Source organism: Coccinella septempunctata, chromosome 7 (genome assembly GCF_907165205.1).
Source record: "Coccinella septempunctata chromosome 7, icCocSept1.1, whole genome shotgun sequence".
NCBI lineage: Eukaryota > Metazoa > Arthropoda > Insecta > Coleoptera > Coccinellidae > Coccinella > Coccinella septempunctata.
Window position 1 is genome coordinate 9878497 of NC_058195.1, and position 24069 is coordinate 9902565.

General features: G+C 34.6%; 1 protein-coding gene across 2 annotated transcripts; it reads left to right on the forward strand.

Annotated features, from left to right (window-relative positions):
* LOC123317888 (protein NDNF-like) lies at positions 1-24028 on the forward strand. Of its 2 annotated transcripts, none has more exons than XM_044904498.1 (9): positions 1-153; positions 4478-4680; positions 18659-18765; positions 18898-19135; positions 22101-22288; positions 22393-22634; positions 22693-22911; positions 23393-23670; positions 23733-24028. In XM_044904498.1, the coding sequence occupies exons 2-9, from the start codon at positions 4484-4486 to the stop codon at positions 23881-23883; spliced, it is 1620 nt and encodes a 539-aa protein (XP_044760433.1). In that variant the 5' UTR covers positions 1-153; positions 4478-4483; the 3' UTR covers positions 23884-24028. The 2 variants fall into 2 exon arrangements, with proteins under 2 accessions (XP_044760433.1, XP_044760432.1); XM_044904497.1 differs by having other exon boundaries at positions 8-174.
* Positions 24029-24069: the final 41 nt, after the last annotated feature.

The window sequence follows — 24069 nt, forward strand, 5'->3', positions numbered from 1 at the left end:
GCAGGAAAGAGGAGTTTGCACACTGGCGTCCAAAGATATAAGATTGTCTATGCACAAGCTCTATCGCGTGCTGAAACTTTGAAAGCTCAGTGGTTCGTTTCTTAGTGGTGCAGTGTGGTGGTGGAAAGTTTCGACCCTTGAAGGATCATCAGAGTACGTATGGATTTGACGCCAGTAGGTCCAGTTTTATTCATGTAGTTTTCATAATAATTTTTTTGAATTTCGAAAAATGAGTGTTCACATGGACATATTCCTGTTTTTACTTTCCCTCATTTATTTTTTTTATTAAGTACCTCAAGGATAGATTAAATAACCAATTGTGTTTTTAATTATTAATAAGTTTTTATTCAGTTTTGAAGTTATTAACACTAGTTCTTTCTGAACTTCCACAGGATAAACTGACATTTTGTGTTTTTCATTCAGTGTATAATGATTCATTTAGGAATGAATGAAAAATGTTGGATCGAATAATTTCTTCAGTTTTCATTAGGAAAAAATTTTTCAATCATAGTTGTTGTTTTGAGGCAAATAGATTTTTTCAAGAATTTCAAACAAAATTTATTTTTCGGACTTTTTCAATGGCATAAATTCATTTGGTCCTTTTTTCTAGAGTTTCATTAAACGAAATGGAAGATTCGTTTATTGAAAATCTTCAAATTCTTTCACCATCTGTTTTGAGATTGTATGACAGAATGAAAGTTCCAACAAGAATCATAAAAAGTTGTTGGGAGTAAGTTGAAGTAAACTGAAATCAACCTCTACCACCAACGTTTATTAAATGAAACAATGCATTAAAAATTTTCCTGATTAACTAATTCTGCACTGGTCTCGCACAATATCCAATTTCAAACACATTACAATGTACAGAAGACTAAACTGAGCTGGTTTATTTACAAATAAGTTCTCATTTCATTGTTAACCGCTCCTCGTATTTCAACAAAATGAATACATTTTTAATGATACACAACCCTCTGCTCTAAAGAAATAATAATAATTATTGTAACAATACATATAAAAAATTTGAAATGAATGCTTTCAAAATATGATTTTTTATATTACAAATCCTAATTTTGTACTCTCGAAATTAGTAAATTGGAGGAAAACGTTAGGAGCTCTACTGTTTGATGCTTATCGATTTTTGTATAGAATTTCATCGAGTCACTCAATGTAGCTTCCTAGAAAAAGACGGTCCATAACATAATAAAAGATAGGTTTCTAGTTCGAAACGATTGCTATACTTATTGTTACCTACCGAAATAATTGGTTATCATTTCATAAACATTGCGAACAAATTCAGGATATATATAAAAATATTCGGTTTCGGAAAGGACTTGTAGGCCTTTGTTCGTAAATACTTCATTTCCAAGATACAGGGCGTTACGTGTTCCCCCAAGTTTTTTTCAATTCCGAACAGTTTTATAATTTTTGATGAAAAAATGTACTGGAGTACAATTTTTTTTCAAAAAGATGAAAGTAAGTGCCAGTGCGCACGCCACTGTAGTTGCTGAAGACGAGGTATTCAAAGTGAAATAGTCACCTTAATGAGGTATCCATTTTTACCAAATCTGGTTCAAATACTTCGAGTCGTTTCGAAAATATCGTTATTTATGTAGAATATATTCAACGCCCTGTATCTTGGAAACGAAGCATTTCCGGACAAAGGCCTAAAGGACCTTTCCGATTCCAAATAAATCAGGAAACAATAGCAATATCCTGAATTTGTATATTAACTCGAATATTTTCATCTACTAGGAAAATGGGAAATTTTTGAACGCAAAGATTCGTAATGAACACCACTGATTTAAAGTTTTCATAGAACCAGCACAAATATCTCAACTGAAATACCAGGAGCGAGTGTAAGATTATATATGCACTCCAGTACAAAAACGAAAATAATACAGGAGGATTTAACATTCCTATGATATTTCATGTCATTATCTTGAAGTCGTTAATCTCGTGGCAATTTGTTGAATAAGATACTCTTTGTTGTGAGAAGACATATTTCTGGACTTTTAGTCTACCCATGGTATGGTGATTCTTTTCACTCTTTCATCTAGTCTGAATTAAATTGGCCCCGCTAATTAGATAATAACCAATTGGTTATTCATTTTCAATTGTCAAATACTCCATTATTATACAAATTGCTCCATCTATCGTATTTTCAGATCCAAATTAACAACCATATTCATCAAAATTTCTCTAGTGTAGAAGAAGGATTTATATCACCTATATGCTAAACAATCGAAACTAATCAGTACAAATTTTTTCATTCATTTTTACGTTAACTCGAGAACTGTTGAATGCAAAAAATAATAGGTATTGAAAAGTGGATGTAATGAAAATATTTTTTATACTATTCAGAAAGTTAACACAAACTTGTGTAGTTCCATGAAATAAAATATACAGTATCTGATGACTAACTGAATGAAATATGATTAAAAGTCGAATGCAAATTCCCCATTTCATAATCTGAAAATTAATTGATTTATACTTCTTTTTAAAGAATATAATAATATAATTCTAACACCAATCAATCATTCCAAGAGTCATTTCTCAATTTTCAATTCAAAAACATGATCCCCGAGATTCACACTCTGATAAAACTTTAATGGACACATTTGTATGACGTGAAAGGTAAATTTCTAAATTGCTCCAAAGTCGTCATTTATCAAGTAAATGCGTTTTTCTAGCTACGTTTCTATTCCACCTCAGATGTAAATCTTGTACCGCTTACAAATCCAGCCAAATGGTGTTATTATTGCGAATAGTTAGTATAAATTACATGGCATATAGTCCAATATTTTTGTCTTAAACGATAGGCGTTTGAGAAATTGTTGCAACCACTGGGACACTTCTATAATTCTACCATTTTATGTTGGGTATTTTTGTAAGGAATTTTTTCGTTGCAAGGAATCTCATATCTTAGGCGATATGTGGAACTTGTTCGCGATTTTGTTCATTTATCTAACGTAATGTCTCTGGAATTCGAGCTGGAATGGTTTCTTCCAATATTCGAATAGCTGTTTTCATTCCTGCACCAAATATTCAGACTCAGTGATCTTAGTTAAAGACTTATTGATTTGTTAATAAAAAAATTATGGATTATCTTCAAGTTTCAGTGCAAAATATTCATAGACTTACTTGCCTCATTCTAAATGCGAAATGTTGCAATGTTGTTCAAAGCCCATTTGGGAAATTTGAGTTTGAAGAAATAATATGCTGCATAAACTAGATGGTACTTCATGGAGTACTGCTGTAACTACTCTTCAAACGGTAGCGTTAGCTTTGGTTTTTCGGTTGCTGAATATTGTTGGCCTGGTTGGTTTAAATGCTCATGTGCAAAAAAATTGACGCACAGCTGAATCTTTCTATGAAAATGATAACTGGAACTATCACATCTTCACCTATCCAATGGTTACCAGTTCTTTTAAACATTGTACCGCCCCATATTCGTAGACAGACTGCAGTTATAAATTCTTGGAATAAATTTCACTCCCTTCCCGACTCATTTCCAATTATGTCCTATTATTCCAGAAAATACGATTCCCAGACTGATGTCTTGTAAACCCTTAAGGTCCAACTCTTTTCTTCATCCGAATGTGAGGGACAAGAACATTTGCCATCTAAATGGAATACGTGCACTACTTTCATCCCAGAATTAGTTAGTGATCCATCGAATAGAGTTCCTGGTTTGGAAATATGGATAGAATTCAGTTGAGAGCACTAGTTGTGAATGCTAAGAACCAGAAGCAACCCTAAATCATCTGGTTTCAGGTCTATACATGAAATTTTCGAATCTTTTTTAAATTGTGTTGTGAATGTCAGGTCAATCTGACATTTATTGTATGGTACCCTGTTACGTTAATCTATGCTAAAACTGTGTCTTATACACATGCTAAAATTATTGTTTGATGTTAAAAATTGTTATGTTCTTTATCAAAAGAATATATATATCGACACATTTTTGCCAATGTTTCGTAAGGAACAAGGCAAATAATTGGGGCTTACAATATTTTGGTGAAAATGTATCGATATTTATTAGGGGCCTTCCATCTGTTCTATAGATTTAAAGCCAAAACAGATTTTGTTTTAAATTGCTAAAGAGACTCCGATTCTGCAACAAAAATGTTTTACTAAACGATGCTTTCAAAATGCCTAAACTTTCGTATTGGTAACTCCCCAATTTTTCTTATTGCATATAATTAATTCTTCAACGATAAGTCTTCATTGAAGCCATACCTTGATATGATGGCGTCAATTCAAACCTTTCAACTAATCGCATTGTGAATTTCAAGCCGGTAGTCAAATTAGAAGATCGATGTCTCAAGGCGTATCTATGCTAGGTGCTATTTTTAACGTTGTCACTAGACCGCATTTAGAAATCCTCAACAGCGGTGTCTGCCCTTTAACCCCATGTGGGGCACTCAAATTTTTGCACATACCCAAACGAGAAGTCTAAGCTCAATGGAAATTTCAGTTTCAGATGATGTTACTGCACTTTAGGAAGAAGTATATATTGATCATTCTGCATCTTCTCGTGTTGTCCAGTAGTGCACACAGAAAGGCGAAGAAAGCCAGAGATCTGAAGATATTACCGCCGCAATATGAAGTTTACCCTAGTGATAAGTTACCGAGTGACTTGCAAGTGACGAAGTATCTCATGAGAGGACGACAAACTACGTAAGTCAAAAAATACATCGGAATTTCTTGGAAAGTATGGATAATTCAGACTCTGGCAAGCTTTTTCAAGCTTGCCTCTTGTTTCCTCGCAGATTTTTGTAGAGAAGCAATTGCTTGAAACTTATGAGTGAAAGGAAATGACTGCTTCGAAATGGTGCAAGAGTTTATTCCACATTTTTCAATTATTCATATACAAGGCGTTTCACGAGTTGATGGACAAACAAAAACCGTGAATAGATGGCATTGAGCTGAGTTCAAAAACATATGTGTGTCAAAGTACTCCGTTTCCGATATACAGGGGGTTTTCCCAAATTTCTCGAATTTTCGTTTTGCTATAACTCCTAATATTTTCGATCAATTCGAGTGAAAATTTGTATTCAGGTTGAAGTTTTTAGTTTCAATCGAACAGAACATTAAAATTTGACAAACTCAGGACCGGATTCGTTGAGGCTATATTCAAATTCGAACTCATGAAAAACACCCTTGATGTAGTTTCTCATCATAATTTTAATATTTTAGTTATCTGCATGTACGATTGCCTCAAATCTAATGAATCTTTGGTATTTATATGTAATTGTAATGTAATATTAATGAATAATTCTTTTGTGGACAATCGCCTTTTAAAATAACAGCCTTGCATAAAAATGGATTTGGAAACGTTCAATTAACTTTTCGTTCTCAAAATATGGCTTGCTTTTTTTGGATATTTATAGCATACTAGGTACCAAATATTCAGTTTTCTCAAAGACTCTATGATCAATTGTTGGAACTAAGAATTTGGTCCGAAGGTTAGTTCATTCAACTCTTGTAAAATTCGCTTACATGCGTCAACGAATCCTTTTTCCCATCTGATTTGTTTATGAATTTCTCATACAGTAAAGTACTAATACTCCACAGTCAAATTAAAGATCTCATTTAATCCAAAGTAAACAGTGGAAATGTTCGATAATTTGATTTACATTTCTTTTCGGTATTGATCTCATTTGTTTGAAATCGAGTGATGGTTGTAGGGACCATATGGTTTATTCACAGGGTGGTATTGCAAAAATGCAGGAGAGGATTCATTGTCCGAAAACATTCGTTCAACTATGCACCAATTGTGAGATATATGAGAAAGTAAGAAAGTTTTTTTCACAGGTTGATAGTAATAAAAGGGCAAGAAATATTTTGTTGAAATTTTCGATGTGTCAATAAGCTTTCATTATTTTGAACGAAAAATAAGAAAATCATCGTTTTAGTGGTGTTTTGATTGGAAACCACCCTTCGCGTTATTCTAATTTGCAGCTAAAATCCTCATATTCTGAAGCGTTGAAGTATTTGACAAAAAAATATTATTATTATTATTATTATATATCAATAACATTAATAGTATCAAAATGTTTTCTAATTCTAACTATCGAATATTTATTTTTGATTCAGAATTCCAAAAATCAATGTAATCATCGGACATTACGAGAGACGTTTTGGAGAAAATAACACATTTTTGAGTAGGTTTCAAGAGCTGTTTATTTTTGGATGTTTTTTCCTCATTCAATAAATGATAGCTTGCAATTGAAACGGAAGGCTACATCTTTGTTTTTTCATTTCGATGTAGGTACTAGATTCCTTGTACGCAAATGATGTGTTGATTGACGAGATAAATAACAACATATTCTTGGCAGAAGAACGCAGAAGAATGTTATGTCATGTAGAATGAATGGAACATGGTTTGGTATCGCAAGTAATCATTTTGAGCACTCATCGCATTCAGTATTAGGCATATTCGAAGACTGTAATTGTTTAAATACTCATATCTAAATTGTACTTCACAATGAAAATGAAAAATTTCATTTTGAAATGAATACATCAAATGTAAACAAAATTTTTCGCTAATATCTAGCCAATATGAGGCCAATGTATTGTTCAAAACAACATTCATTTAATTTTTTTTTTCAACTTTGTAACCTGAAGAAGCGTGTAAGCGAAAACAATCACTGCATCGAATAAATTCAGTAGAAGTTTAGGTCTTTTCCTTCAATATTAAATTACCTCATTTATGTGACTGAACAATGAATGTGCTTGTCTATCGTAAATCACGACGCCTGAGTGGCTAATATTTCGTTATTGGTAATACTCGTGTATCTCTATAGTCAAAACAGTAACATTCGATTGTGTCTGACAATGGTCAAAGCAATCTTGAACATGACAAATTTTAATAATCTTACCAAATTATTCAACCAAGTACAAAATGAAATAAAGAGTGAGAAGATCAGTTCCAATAATAAAAGGAACCTGCAATCATACTAGCAATCATCACTTCTTCAGAGCTCATGATTGGTAAATGAATAGATGCGAAAAAATTTAAGGGGTGTAGGTTTTTTATATGAAAATTTTTGAGCAGCATCTGTTTAGATACAGCGCCCTAGAATTGGCACATAAATGATTTAGAATACGTGAACTCAAAGCGAAGTAGAATGAAATTTTCGGTCAATCTGTATATGAGGCATAACACATAAAAACCCGTCAATCCTCTTATTTTAGCATCTCCATATCACACATGAAGAAAGTAGCGATACTTCAGCAAAAAAGAAAATGAGTGGAAGAGGAACGTTCAGGAACATCCCAGCATATGTTAACCCAGACCTAGGCCAACAAATTTTATGTTATTTTTAAGTACTCCAACCGAAGTTTTACCGTTAAGTAATGATTCATGTCGTGCTGTCTGCTTCTCATTCTTTAATTTCCTTTTTGATCTCGTGTCCATTATGTCTGGGAGTCCGTCTTTTGCGAGGTTTTCTGGCTATTTCTGTTTGTCTAGACACGTTCGAAAAACTAGAACGATTTAAAAAAGTAGATTTACGCGTAATATCGCGGGAGTTCACTAATATATCCGTTTGATGGGCCTCTCGTGAATACACTAGCCGGCATTGGAAGTGTTACACGCAGAAGAAACAACTTTTTGGCTCCATAATGAGAAGCTTGCCATGGTATTAATGGCAACGTATTATTAGTGGTAATTAAGAATGCAAACAAACGATAGATCGATAATTACGAGGATGTATTGATATCTAGTTAGCCTAGACAAGTTCCATGCATAAACAAAATATTGCGTTACCGAACAATAACGCATTAGAAGTGTCAGTGTGAAGTTTGAGGTCAAAAAAGTAAACCAGAGTTACGCATTAAATTCAAAGAAAGAAGATCTCCACCGAAATTGGAGTATCATCAAATACCTGTATTTAAAAGGGTTAAGAGGTAAACAGATTCACGAGATTATGCTTAACACCCTTGGTGATCAATGCCCTTCGTATGCGACCATGAAAAATTGGACTGCTGGCTTCAAAAGAGGTAAATTTTCCATTGAATATGATGACCGATCGGGAAGGTCAGTTTCTGTGTCAGTCCCCGAAAATATAGATGCAGTTCATGACATAACTTTATCAGACCGTCGAATTGGGCTTAAACGGATACGAACGCGTTCATCATATAGTTCACCTCAATTTGGACATGAGAAAAATTGCTGCAGATTGGATTCCCAAATGTTTGAATGTTGACCAAAAGCGTGCAAGGGTAGAAGCATCGCGTTCGATCTGTGCTCGATTTGAAAACGATGTAGACTTCTTAAACCGAATTGTTGCTATGGATGAGACTTTGGTACATTTCTACAATCCAGAAATAAAGCAACAATCGATGAAATGGCGACACTCTGGTTCTCCAAGATCTAAGAAGTTTCGTGTCCAAAAATCTGCTGGAAAAGTTCTTGCTTCAGTTTTTTGGGATATTCATGGAGTAATCATGATTGATTTTTTGAATAAGGGTAGAACAATAACCACAGATTACTATTCGACAATACTGACCACTATACGGGAAAAATCAAAGAGAAAATACGTGGAAGGTTATACAAAGTTGTTTTGTTTTTGAAGGGTTTGAATTACTAGAACAACCCCCTTATTCACCAGATTTGGCTCCATCCGACTATCTTCTCTTTCCACAACTGAAAAAATGTTTCAAAGGTCGTAAATTTTCTCCCAACGAGGAGGTAATAAAAGCTGTGGAGGTCTGGTTTGTAGAGCAAGAAGAAAAGTTTTTTTGAAAGTTCTAGAGACGTTGCAGTCTCGCTGTAATAAATGTATCCAATTAAGAGGAGAATATTTTGAGTAATAAAATATTTTGACATTGAAATTTTGTTTGGTTCTATAGTAGACTAAGAATTTTTCAATATATCCTCGTAAGATACATTAATGTTTCAGTTTACTATCAGTGTTTACTTTTGTGAACCGTCCTAGGTTTTTACTTATATTCAAATTATACCCCAAGTAAGCTTTCTCAATGAAACTTTTAGCAAACCTTCACCAAGGAATCCTAATTTTTTGATGGTTTGATTGTTTGTCCAAAATTTGAGATTCATCGACACTAGATCAAAACTATACGTAATTTCAGATAAAGAATGAAAATAATAGCAATTTTCTTCACACATCGACAAAATGTGGACCGCAACATTTCTAACTAAACGTTTGAATTCGACTAATGTACCCGCATTTCTAAAAATAATGTCTTTTTTGCGAGCCGACCGCCATATCGCGTTCAATTTCCTTGAAAAATCCTTCCGCAGATCGTTAACTTGTCACTTCAATAAAATATCGACGCTGTTTTACACATTTGAGAAGTCATTAAAAACAATATATCGATGTTTGATGCCAAAGCGCACGCCAAATACTGGTTTTATTTTAGGAATTTCGGAGGCATTATGTGCCATTCTTTTTGATCGGGAGGAACGCCAGCCTTTTCTTGAATTCGAAGTTGAGCTAACGGACATGAGTTGATCTTCCCCGATGAGTTATTTCTTCATCGTTAAGATGAAGCATACAGCGTGGTCCAACGAAAACTTAACACCTCGATTTTCTGGCTTTAAAATGAAAATGTGCACAATCTCTCGTACCCGTCAATTTCTGATTCGATGGGAACAATTTTTCCGCTCTTAGCATCCCCGTAACTGCAACCCCCTAACGGGGGTGAGCACAACCCCTTGATTTTGAATATGGATGAGGGGTATTGCGATACCTCATGTTGAAGATCTCATCGAGTACTATCTGATCCTGAAATTTCGCTTTAAAATTTCCATCGGTGACGAAATGACAGGTAAAATAGTGGAAGAGCACTTATTTTTCTGTTCAGTCAGGCCCGGATCTAGGAGGGGGCAAGCGGGGCGCTTGCCCCGGGCGCCAGCTCAAGGGGGCGCCAAAATCAACCAGAGGTTAAAATTTTTTTACTTTTGATTTTCTCGTAAAAAATTAATTTCCTAGTGCTAAAATGGAAAGTGTAGAATGGAAACATGATAAACCATCACTATGCCTAAAATCTTTAAAATCAATGAGGGATCAATTAACTGCATATTATTCAGTCATCTAAGAATGACCGCCACACTTGTGTGAAAAAGGTTGAAAGATCTGATATGTTCACACTGCGTCCAGCAGTAATTTCTTTGCCTGTCGACTCATCGCCTTCTCATCTGGAACTAAGGGCCAAAATTTCCAATTTTCTATAGACCATAACTTAAAAACTAATCCTTTCAGCATAATTCTATTTGCATATTCGTAATCTATGCCTTAGTAAAAACACCAATTTCGGTGGAAATCAGTGAGATTGAAATTTTTTCAAATTTTCCATAGATGTAGGTACCGAGTTTTTCACCATAATTTGAGCCCCCCTTTAACTTTGTTACTAAGAGAGGTACAAAAAATAATTGTTTTATACAAAAGTTTCACGAAATGGAGTGTTTTAAAATGTTTTCACAAAATGAAATATATACAGAGTGGGCGATTTTTTGAAGAATATTTTTGGTCTCCGATCAAAACCGAATTCATTCTGTACACTAATTCGAGGGCGTAGAACACGAATATGCAAACAGATATTCAAAAAAAAAACCATTTTTTAAGTTATGGTCGATGGAAAATCGGAAATTTTGGACCTTCGCGGAAAAATTCATAAAATCTGAACTGTTCGTGATAGATGAATGAAGTGTGGTTTTTTATATTCGCAAAGAACCAATTCATCACAAAAAAAAAAGCATATGACTAGTGCCTTTTTTCTAGCTGCTACAGCTCTTCAAAGTTGACCAATATTTCCGAAATTTTGCACTAAAAGTGATTTATTCCTCAAAATACTGATCCTCCAAAAATCTAATTGCATATTCGTGATCTACGACCTTGAATTAATATGTAAAATGATCCGGGTCGACATATGTAGCTAAAAAAATAAATTTTTGTTCGGAATAATTTCGTTCATGAAGCGCGGGTAAAAACGATAGACGAGGGCGGGTTGTAAACGACATTCTTGTAAATACAAACTTTTTTATTTTTCGCACGATTGCAACCCGAGTCATTTTTTTTACTAATTCGAGGTCGTAGATTACGAATATGCAATTTTTGGGAGTATTTTGGGAAAAGAATAACTTTTAAAGGAATAATGAGAAAAAATATGTTTTGATGGAACAATGGGAAAAAAATAAGAGTGATTTTTTTCCCAAAGTACTCATCTTAGGAAAAATCTAATTGCATAATCTATACCACCTCGAACTAGTGGAAAAAATGACTCGGGTTGAAAGCGAATATGCAATTAGATTTTTCCTACGAACCTTAGAAGGGGGGGGGGGCATTATGAATTTTTGCCCCGGTCAGAAAAAATCGTAGATCCGGGCCTGTGTTCAGTTTATTAAATGTGAGAAATGGGCAACATTCACTTCCATGCAATGATATGAGTTTTGCAGAAAACGTTTATATATATTACTCAAGATTTCTGGTGTAATTTGACTCAAATCTCCAGTGATTCAGGCTGGGTAGCGTGAATCTTGGATTTCACGCGACCCCATAGAAAAAAGGCCAGTAGAGCCAGATCAGGTGATCTGGGATTTAAGGAAAAATGAACACTCGTCTGAAAAACAGATATCCAACATCTAGCAGTTCCTGAACCAATCGTATCCTTGAAGGATGTTTATTTTATGTTGTTATGCGTGAAACACCAGATACATCGAACAATTTCCTTGTACTAGAGATAGGATCCATTGCTACTTGACCTAAGAGAGCCACGTCCCCCGCTTCGTCTCTTTCATGTTTCCGACTGAACCAGTAGCGTCAAATTTGGAAACCAGTTAAACAACGTAAGCATCAGTAAAAAAATTTCCAGGATGAAGTTCATCTTCATTTTAAAGTCGGAAAATAATATGAGAATCTCACCGAAGTGTGAATGATTCGGTGTGCGTTAAGGAAATGGCCAAAAGAAAAACAAATCTTTCACACGTTGGTGCAGGCAATTCTGAGAATAAAAAGTGGTATAGATTTAACAACCTACTACAAGTTGGTTCTGTTAAGTTATATTGAGGAGTCTATAACTAAAAATTAAAATTTCAAAGCTCATTGCTGAAGTAGATAAAGAAGGAACATGTGAAGCGTCAACACGGTCAGAATATCAATGGACTAATGCAGCATCAATGTAATCGTCATTGGACAGTATAGGTGTTCATATGCCCATTGAAAATTCAGATTGCATTAAGTCAATTAGTATTCAAACATCACCAAACACATTCATTATTCATTTCGAATACTTCAAAGTAATAGTTTTTCGCAAGTATTTGAAATAATTTGACATGTAGGAAATGAAAAATTTGGACTTGGTTTACCACCTCAGCTACTTAAGATTGAGTTTCCCACACTTTTGTGTTCATAGAAGAAGGATTATTATGCACAATGATTTTGTTTGAAATATAAGAAGAACAAAACTGCCATGGTTCAAAAGAAGGCAATTTCACATCTATCCACAAAATTTTAGGAAATTATTCAGAAACATGTGAACTGAAGCAGAGATATATTGAATTGCGATTCTTCAAATGTGAAATGGATGAAAAATTGATCCACTATGCCCAAATTTATAAGCAGTTCTTATTATTTGCCATTTTTGTACAGAATTTCATCGATATCTCTTCAGCAGTTTTCCAAATGAGGCTCTGTATGCTTAAAGTAGAAGGGGGGTTTTTCGGCAATTCTTCTTGCAATTTCAGAATAGACTCCTTTTTATATTGCTCGATTTTCATAAAAAGTTCGTGTTGTGTATATTCACAAAAATGTCTGCTCCTCATGGACTTGGCAGAAGGGCAGGCACTGCCTCGTTCTCAGATTGATAATCTGAGCATGTATTTGTACTTTTTGCATCATTTGACGTTTTCGATTAGTTATGCCAAACAAGGGTCAGCGAATGGCTTTTAAAACCGAACGAAATCGGACTCTACAGCGTGCATAATCGTGTTTTGGCTTTGAATGGCAGGCCAGTCATGTAGTCTGGCATGAAATATGCTTCTAGGAAATGCAATGAAATTGTGAAAACCTAAACAAAGAAAGCGAAATGGTAACAATGTTGAACTTGACACCTTTGCGGAGTGCTTGAATGACACATCAGGCGGGTGGAGTGAACTGTTATTCTTTTTGTAGTTTTTAACATTGCTCCGAAATTGACGAATGGTCATGGGATATTTTGGCTCATTAGTTCCTCCATGAAAACTGCGAAAACTTATTTGTTTCTCTTCAAAATACAGGATTATCGAAGGTAACAATTACATATCCGAGCTATAACGCAACACAACCGTTCGATCTTAAGCTGTAACTGAACCCAACTTTTTTGGGATTTTTCGAAGGTCATCTTTCGAGTCAATTATCTGCCAGGAAAATTATCGTAGATCTAAACTTGATACATATTCTGAAAGATCAACTCCTCTAGTGATAAATCTGAGAAATTCAACCATTTTGGCACAGCCATTCAGTCTTGAAGAAGTTTTAACTGAACTCAACTTTTTGGGGATTTTTCGAAGGTCATCTTTCGAGCCGATTATCTTTCAGGAAAATTAGCGTAGATCTGAACGTGATACATATTCTGAAAGAACAACTATTCTTGTAATAAATCTGAGAATTACATCCATTTCGGCACAACCCTACGATCTTGACGAATTCTCAAGTGAAATTAGCACTTTTCGAAAACTGCCATTTCCGAGATGCAAAATCTAAACGAAGAGAGATAGGCTTTCGAATTTGCTCGCAATAGATTCAGCGTGTTCGAAAACCCACATTTTCAAGCCGAAATTTCGAATATCTGGCCCAGTTCAGGAGAAAATAATTTTTTTCGTTTTTCCACTTTTCATTTTCGAGTTGACTTCGAAGAGCTCTCTGGAGTGCAATTCTCTATTGAATCATCAACTGTTTGGTTTTGTAGAATCTTCAAAATAAATTCTATGCACTCCATGTCCGAGGACAGTAATAGAACATCCTGATTTTCAGACAGAGTAGCAAATAGGTCATTTTAGGGGGGTCTAACCCCTTGCTCATTTTTGACCCAAAAAATTGAGATTTTCGAAATCGAGTTTTTGTGCTAGGGTACAAGCCTTGACAATGCTGATTATAGAACCGAAAATCCCAATTGGATCAGACGAATATAACAGGAGATATCGCAGATTGAAATTTGCAATTTTTTGAAAAATGCCATTTCCAAGATGAAAATCTAAATGAAAAAGGATAGGCTTTCGAAATTGCTCGCAATAGATTCAGCGTGTTCGAAAACCTATATTTTCGTACCAAAATTTCAAATATCTGGTTCAGTTTAGGAGAAAATAATTTTTTTTGTTTTTCCACTTTTCATTTTCGAGTTGACTTCGAAGAGCTCTCTGGAGTGCAATTCTCTATTGAATCATCAATTGTTTGGTTTTCTAGGATCTTCAAAACAACTTCAATACATTCCATAATCTGAGGCAGTAATGGAACATACTGATTTTCAGATAGAGTAGCAAATAGGTCATTTTAGGGGGGTCTAACCCCTCGCTCATTTTTGACCCAAAAAATCGAGATTTTCGAAATCGAGTTTTTGCGCTAGGGTTAAGGCCTTGACAACGCTGATTATAGAACCGAAAATCCCAATTGGATCAGACGAATATAACAGGAGATATCGCAGATTGAAATTTGCAATTTTTTTAAAAATGTCATTTCCAAGATGAAAATCTAAACGAAGAGGGATAGGCTTTCGAAATTGTTCGCAATAGATTCAGCGTGTTCGAAAACCCACATTTTCATGCCAAAATTTCGAATATCTGGTTCAGTTTAGGAGAAAATAATTTTTTTTGTTTTTCCACTTTTCATTTTCGAGTTGACTTCGAAGAGCTCTCTGGAGTGCAATTCTCTATTGAATCATCAACTGTTTGGTTTTGTAGAATCATCAAAATAAATTCTATGCACTCCATGTCCGAGGACAGTACTAGAACATCCTGATTTTCAGACAGAGTAGCAAATAGGTCATTTTAGGGGGGTCTAACCCCTTGCTCATTTTTGACCCAAAAAATCGAGATTTTCGAAATCGAGTTTTTGTGCTAGGGTACAAGCCTTGACAATGCTGATTATAGAACCGAAAATCCCAATTGGATCAGACGAATATAACAGGAGATATCGCAGATTGAAATTTGCAATTTTTTGAAAAATGCCATTTCCAAGATGAAAATCTAAACGAAGAGGGATAGGCTTTCGAAATTGCTCGCAATAGATTCAGCGTGTTCGAAAACCTATATTTTCGTACCAAAATTTCAAATATCTGGTTCAGTTTAGGAGAAAATAATTTTTTTTGTTTTTCCACTTTTCATTTTCGAGTTGACTTCGAAGAGCTCTCTGGAGTGCAATTCTCTATTGAATCATCAACTGTTTGGTTTTGTAGAATCATCAAAATAAATTCTATGCACTCCATGTCCGAGGACAGTACTAGAACATCCTGATTTTCAGACAGAGTAGCAAATAGGTCATTTTAGGGGGGTCTAACCCCTAGCTCATTTTTGACCAAAAAAATCGAGATATTCGAAATCGAGTTTTTGTGCTAGGGTACAAGCCTTGACAATGCTGATTATAGAACCGAAAATCCCAATTCGATCAGACGAATATAACAGGAGATATCGCAGATTGAAATTTGCAATTTTTTGAAAAATGCCATTTCCAAGATGAAAATCTAAACGAAGAGGGATAGGCTTTCGAAATTGCTCGCAATAGATTCAGCGTGTTCGAAAACCTATATTTTCGTACCAAAATTTCAAATATCTGGTTCAGTTTAGGAGAAAATATTTTTTTTTGTTTTTCCACTTTTCGTTTTCTAGTTGACTTCGAAGAGCTCTCTGGAGTGCAATTCTCTATTGAATCATCAATTGTTTGGTTTTCTAGGATCTTCAAAACAACTTCAATGCACTCCATAATCTGAGGCAGTAATATAACATACTGATTTTCGGACAGAGTAGCAAATAGGTCATTTTAGGGGGGTCTAACCCCTTGCTCATTTTTGACCCAAAAAATCGAGATTTTCGAAATCGAGTTTTTGCGCTAGGGTTGAAGCCTTGACAACGCTGATTATAGAACCGAAAATCCCAATTGGATCAGGCGAATATACCAGGAGATATCGCAAATTGAAATTTCCAATTTTTTGAAAAATGCCGTTTCAAAGATGAAAATCTAAACGAACGAAGATAGGATTTCGAAATTGCTCGCAATAGATTCAGCGTGTTCGAAAACCCACATTTTCATGCCAAAATTTCGAATATCTGGCCCAGTTTAGGAGAAAATAATTTTTTTTGTTTTTCTACTTTTCATTTTCGAGTTGACTTCGAAGAGCTCTCTGGAGTGCAATTCTCTATTGAATCATCAACTGTTTGGTTTTGTAGAATCATCAAAATAAATTCTATGCACTCCATGTCCGAGGACAGTAATAGAACATCCTGATTTTCAGACAGAGTAGCAAATAGGTCATTTTAGGGGGGTCTAACCCCTTGCTCATTTTTGACCCAAAAAATCGAGATTTTCGAAATCGAGTTTTTGTGCTAGGGTACAAGCCTTGACAATGCTGATTATAGAACCGAAAATCCCAATTGGATCAGACGAATATAACAGGAGATATCGCAGATTGAAATTTGCAATTTTTTGAAAAATGCCATTTCCAAGATGAAAATCTAAACGAAAAAGGATAGGCTTTCGAAATTGCTCGCAATAGATTCAGCGTGTTCGAAAACCTATATTTTCGTACCAAAATTTCAAATATCTGGTTCAGTTTAGGAGAAAATAATTTTTTGTTTTTCCACTTTTCATTTTCGAGTTGACTTCGAAGAGCTCTCTGAAGTGCAATTCTCTATTGAATCATCAACTGTTTGGTTTTCTGGAATCTTCAAAACAAATTCTATGCACTTCATATGCTAAAACAGTAATAGAACATCCTGATTTTCAGATAGAGTAGCAAATAGGTCATTTTAGGGGGGTCTAACCCCTTGCTCATTTTTGACCCAAAAAATCGAGATTTTCGAAATCGAGTTTTTGTGCTAGGGTACAAGCCTTGACAATGCTGATTATAGAACCGAAAATCCCAATTGGATCAGACGAATATAACAGGAGATATCGCAGATTGAAATTTGCAATTTTTTGAAAAATGCCATTTCCAAGATGAAAATCTAAACGAAAAAGGATAGGCTTTCGAAATTGCTCGCAATAGATTCAGCGTGTTCGAAAACCTATATTTTCGTACCAAAATTTCAAATATCTGGTTCAGTTTAGGAGAAAATAATTTTTTTTGTTTTTCCACTTTTCATTTTCGAGTTGACTTCGAAGAGCTCTCTGGAGTGCAATTCTCTATTGAATCATCAATTGTTTGGTTTTCTAGGATCTTCAAAACAACTTCGATGCATTCCATAATCTGAGGCAGTAATGGAACATACTGATTTTCAGATAGAGTAGCAAATAGGTCATTTTAGGGGGGTCTAACCCCTTGCTCATTTTTGACCCAAAAAATCGAGATTTTCGAAATCGAGTTTTTGCGCTAGGGTTGAAGCCTTGACAACGCTGATTATAGAACCGAAAATCCCAATTGGATCAGGCGAATATACCAGGAGATATCGCAAATTGAAATTTCCAATTTTTTGAAAAATGCCGTTTCAAAGATGAAAATCTAAACGAACGAAGATAGGCTTTCGAAATTGCTCGCAATAGATTCAGCGTGTTCGAAAACCCACATTTTCATGCCAACATTTCGAATATCTTGCCTATTTTAGGGGAAAATAATTTTTTTTTGTTTTTACACTTTTCATTTACGAGTTGACTTCGAAGAGCTCTCTGAAGTGCAATTCTTTATTGAATCATCAACTGTTTGGTTTTCTGGAATCTTCAAAACAAATTCTATGCACTTCAAATGCTAAAACAGTAATAGAACATCCTGATTTTCAGACGGAGTAGAAGATAGATCATCTTAAGGGGGTCTAACACTTGCTCATTTTGGACCCAAAAAAATCGAGATTTTCGAAATCCATTATTCATTCATTAGGCCACACCCTGTATATAATAAGTAATAGAGATAGACACACAACCAACTTTTCTTTTTTAGATAAGATTAGAAGAGATAAGAGTTTCGCTCATAAATAATTCTGAATCTTCTCCCTATAGAACATTCCTTCGTTTGATTCCCAAATGTGCCTAATATGAATGTGAAATTTGTTAATCTATATAAAATTCCCACGGTATCGCGTCAACTTAACTGTTCTCGTATTCTTTTCGCGATAATGAATAGATAAAATCCCATTTTTCGATACTTTTCGCATAATATGTTAATTCCATGATACTAATAAGATGCAATTCACAGTCAATTCTATTCATCATTTACGTATTCGAAGATTGGAGGCCAAAAAATATGATAACCGATTTTGCCAATCGAAAACATTCCACTAGGTCTAGTTTAGTATTCATCTGAGGCAATATGAACTTGTTTAGCGATATTTGGATGTCCAGATTCAATTGTATTAGTTGGTTGAACCATGTTTCAGATCGTTTTGCACATGATTAGTCCATTGTCATGACCGCCTCAATCTCCCGATCTATCGCCTATCGATTTTAATGCCGAATTAAGCATAATTACAACAAGCCTCCAAACTGGCGTTGAACTGTTCGTTCTTTCACAGGTTTTTCTACTGGTCAACAGTAAATGGAACATTATCAGTGAGCATCATTCCTTGTACATCTGTTATCCAATGGAATTTTGAGTACCAGGGTGATCGAATTGACACAGGTAAGTCGGTAAGTTCGAATTTATTGTAATTCGAATTTTAGCCATCAACTTTGAATATCTATCATGAAAATTTAAAGATTGTCTATTTATATTTTATCCATTTTGCTTATAAAGCCTTGACTTTCTTTTCAGGCAGACAATACCATGAAACCGAGAAGATTTCAACAGATAATATCACCACAAAAAGTTTCTTTTCACAACAGGGTGTATACGCCTTATCCTTGAAAGCGACAGAAAACGATACATATGTTCATTTATACATAAGCACTGAAATTGGGGGTCCTCAAGCTCTGAGAACATCGCACGCTGATAATCTAAGAATACACCACAAGGAAAGGCGTAAAAGTGCATCTCTGAAATGGAACCAAAGGTAAAATTGTCAAAAACTGTTCATTTTCGACTCCTTCGTAAGGATTCATAATTCTTTCTGAAATTCAAGATGATCGAGGTCATGAATTAAAAAAAAATGTCTTGATCGAGTAATTTCAAATCATTTTCGTTGATTTTTCATTAAAATTACCGATTACTGTAACCTTTCCTTCTTCTTTAAAAAATTAATATCGCTCCAACTTTTTTTTTCGTAATATCGAATGAAATATAAAGAGTCATCAAAAGTATTCCAGCCAACGTATATGTATATCCTTTACGTGAACTTGCCTCCATCGAGGATGACACCAAAAGCCGCTACTGTGTCTTCTAGTGAGAGAACTAAAGTCCATTTAAGGCCTAGAAATAAAAACTCATTTTGTAAAACTTCAGCGTCGCTTCCTATAACAAATAAAGTTGCCTTTTTCGAATGAGAACTAATACATATAATGAAGAAAAAACCGTCTCCATAATAAACTAATTTCGATTCAGCGAATAACTGCTATTAGAATCGCGAACGTGAAGGTTGACATGGGCGTAGGTGACCAAAGGGCACCGCACATACAGTTGCATCTAAAAAAAGCTGCATTTTTGATTGCTTGCCTTGCATGAATAGAACAACAATTACACTTTTCTTCTATTCATATGAACCAAAATGGACCCAATGCACTCAGAGATCCTGAGTACCTACGTATCAAGGTTGATTCTGACTATCTATCTCTCATATCCACACCGTATTCTAGCCAATATGGTGAGATAAGTATAGTGAGATTAGACATCCTTCATAAAATCTCCCTGTTGAGTTGAAGATTGTACATAGCTTCATAGATTAGGATAAATTACCAGAACTGTAGATTATTTCAAAGTATAGAGATATAACAAAAGTTATAGGGCAGATTGAACTCCACATACCTATGATAAATTGAAAAATACAAGGTGACCCATAGGCAGTAAAATTGTGGAGAATGATTATTATATATTCTTACTTATTTTCATCGTGCAGTCAATTTTAAACATTTTTGTCAACCATATGTTCCACCTAAATTCAATAATTTCCTAACAAAGGACGATTCATATGATAACGAATAATAATAAGTATAGAGATTGATATCTGAAAGGCAAATTCTGATAGAAATAATAAATATGCGAAAAAATAGCATGGCGTTATTCCTCAATGAAACAGAAAAAATTGATATTTCAATTTTAAGAGGATATTCCCCGATTTCACAAAGCTTGATCGGTGAATCAACGCTTGATTGACGAATAAACGTCAATTTGATTTCAATCAATAATTCAGTAATGAGCATTCTGAATATCATTCTCGCTTCAAATTATGATCTATATAAATGCATTCAACGATTCTCCCACTGAAATGAAAAAGTTTCATTGAATTCGTTTTGGAAATCCTATGACTGTCATATCGTTGATCGAGCAATCAAGGTTTTGTGAAGCCCGCTCTATTTGTGATAATTATTTAAAAATAGAGCCACGTTTTGCCATGATTTGTTGAACCCCTTTGTTTCAATTTAACGTATCAAATTGTTTCTTGAAATTTATTCTGTATTTTTCAATGTCATCTAGGAACATAAAGTATTCAGGTATAACATATGCTTCATCAAAAATATTTGAAATCAAGTGAAAAATCGAAAAAGGTGGTATTACAAGACGGAAGACTATTCCCACTATCCTTACCAAAATCTTTCCGTCGAAAATACAAACAATATTTTATGTAGACTGAAGGGGAGGTTATGGAAAGGACATGGAAGGGAATTGATTGTTGGAAGAAATATGGTATGGACATGGAAGTTATATGGAAGGTATTGTGTGCATTTTAAGTAGACGGAAAGAAGAGGATATGGAAGGTTTAGTGAGAATCAACTTTTAACCTGCAGAAAATTGCATTAAAAACCCATTTTTATAGTGCATCAAAATAGATATGTAATCAGATTTTCGATAAGCTAAAAAGCTAAATGAAAATTAAGGTCAGTTTGCATTTCCCTAATGGTATTCCAAACTACGGGACACATTTAGGTGATACCTATCTAATTAAAACTATCGTTTCTGCACTGGATCATTCATCAGTGGATGAATTATTTTGCCTCGTTTTGTTATATCGAGGACACCAACAACTACGCCATTGGACAACAACTTGAGCCATATGATGCGTCCAGTTCTTGACCTTACTCAAATACACTAGAAACACGGGAAATACGTGAAAAGAAAGAAACGAGGATCATGTGTATCTAGTTGGCTTATAAAATCAATAAATTATAGATTTCGCCTTTTTACTCGCTTAATCTTTACAGATTTCTTGTCGTGAATGCAGTCAGTTCGGCATACTTCATAGGATTTCTAATCGCGAAATTCGTATCATAAATCATTATTCATTATTCTTGTTTAAAAGAGTGAGAGCTTAGTTTTCAATCCTCAATATCTTACGGAACGGAGAAAAGATATACAAGACAGGGAAGATCGTTCATCGTTCGTCGACATGTTTTTTTCAAAAATTTACAGATAAAATGACACTCTTTCAAACTAATTGACGTTATGAAACGTCTTACTTTGTGTTACTAACTTGCACAAGGTAAAATATTATGCAACTGGGGACGAAAAATGAAACTTTTCGCAGACTGCTAAACGTTTTTATTCCCATAGGATTTCTGTTACATTTTCCATTTACATATTTAACAGAAAATTTGTTAACGAAAGCTATTAGCTATTATGTCTTCAACCAGAAAGTCTATGCACATACCTAATCATTATTGACAATCAAACGGAATATGGAAATCTATTCAAACTCAAAGGTGGAAAACATTGCATCTGATGAACACAGCCTCATTGAGGGTGGGGATATTGAGGGGCTTCCGGATGGTTCTATTATAGGGCCAATTATATTCTTTGTATTGACTGAAATGAATTGAAATTATTTTCAGATTCAGAAAAAATTGACTGAACTTCATCATTTTCAGTTTAGTAGATCCCCAGTCGACTGATTATTGCTTGGTCATAAGTACAGAGAAACATTTCAATTCGTTGTGTGCAGCACAGGCGTCTAGATTTGAATTGCCACCACCTCAGAATCAGAAAAACGTTCGGGAATCTACATCAGCTGTACGAACGATGGAAAACTGGAGAGGATCTTTGGATAAGTACACTGGTAGGTGTGTATATGGAGATATTGTTATTATTTCATGATTTTTATTCGATATATCGAATACGTCGTGCAATTCAAAAGTAATAGAGAAAATATTAAATTTTCAGAACAGATAGATCCGATGATATCCTGCCTAGGTAAAAAAACACAGTACACCATATCGAATTTGAAGGAAGGAAAAACGTATTATTATAATCTATTTGCAATAAATAAGCAATCGAATCTAACGTATCCTTATGGTTCTGTCAGCAAAGTTTTCAAGAGTCAAATAAAGCCTGTTTCTCTGAAGAATGGATATGGTCAAGCTGTTCTGAAAGGTTCCGAAGAGGAAGCCATATTTAGGTATAAGGTAGGATCACGTGAAGTTACAAAATCTTCATTAGGTTTACCCTTATATTATTTTTCAGATTGGTAGAAAATCAGAAAATGATTTGGATATTTTTGTCATACCCTGTGGAGGTCCTGTTGATGTTAAACTGATGTTGAAGGGTGAATCAATGCTTAGTGCAAGAAAGATTGAGGGTTTCCGCAAACTGACATTAAAGAATTCCATAAGGGGAGCGAGATACCAAATTAAAGTCCTCACAAATAGTGGGGAAGATTACAAGAGAACAACAGGAGTGCAGGTATGCAAGATTAAGATATTTAATCTTCAATGCTTCAATTCTACTGAGGAAATTTCAAGAAACCAGATGTCTTCTAAAAATAAGACTCAACAAAAGGTTAACCTGGCTATTAATTGGAAAATAATATTGCAATGAATATCACTTAAGAATTATACGCAAAAATGTCCCATGGTTCATTAATTTTGAGTTTCAAAATGAGTGTTTATGATGAATTTTTTTAGCTTATAAACTGAGATCTTGCTTCAAATAAAGCTCCAATGAATCCTTTGTAGATTACAGTAAGTCTTCCGTCAATATTGCAACGAATCATGACATGAAACCGCGATGAATCTAGTTACATCAATTATGATTCCTGCAATAAATTATTGAAGTATTCCTTTCAAATAGTTCTGTAATGAACGTTGCACAAACCTTTCAATGAGTATTGCAGGAAATTTTTTGTAAAATAGAGCTTTCAGTAGGTATAATTTTCGTTGTGTAGATTTATGCTTCCAAGAGGGCAATCTCGAAGATTCCAATGATAACAGTGCCAAAAATAATGGAATACGATACGTTAAGAGAATGTCACAGCGTTACAGTTGGATGGATCTTGGTGCCAGATCCGAAACCACTCCGGTACTGTGTGAAGGCTAAAGATGGAAGGCTCAAAGAAACAGACAACTACAGAATCCCAAACCAATGCGGCTTAGAAAGAAGAAGAAAGAAGTCTGAGGATTTCGAAACTAAATATTGTAAAGATATCAAACAGCTGGAAGATGGGTGAGTTTTTCATCTCCGAAATCTCCATTATCGCTTAATAAAATTCGATGTTATGTTCACAGGAAAGTCAACACCTACAAAATCAGAGGACTTGATTCAGGGAAGACGTATGTGATTCAAGTCACAGTACAGAAACAAAAAGGAAAAACGTTATCGTATGAGCTACTCCAAGTGAGTACGAAGAGATGTTCGAAACGTCAGAATTTAGAATGATCTTCGATATTTGAAAATCCTTCTCAACATTTCATTATCATATAATGATTTTTATTTATTTCAGTATTTCATAGGTCCTACTTATTGTTTTTTACTTTTATACTGTTAAGGTTTCACTATTTATGCATTAAATTTGTTTCAGTTACTCTTTGTTTTTTCTTCTACACCCTTAATGCTTAAGATTCG

What these genes read in the sequence shown, in the direction of transcription:
- LOC123317888 (XM_044904497.1), top strand. An exon ending in TCTCTGAAATGGAACCAAAG is followed by an intron (nt 19,136 to 22,100) that starts GTAAAATTGTCA and finishes CATCATTTTCAG; the next exon opens with TTTAGTAGATCCCCAGTCGA. An exon ending in ATCAAACAGCTGGAAGATGG is followed by an intron (nt 23,671 to 23,732) that starts GTGAGTTTTTCA and finishes TTATGTTCACAG; the next exon opens with GAAAGTCAACACCTACAAAA.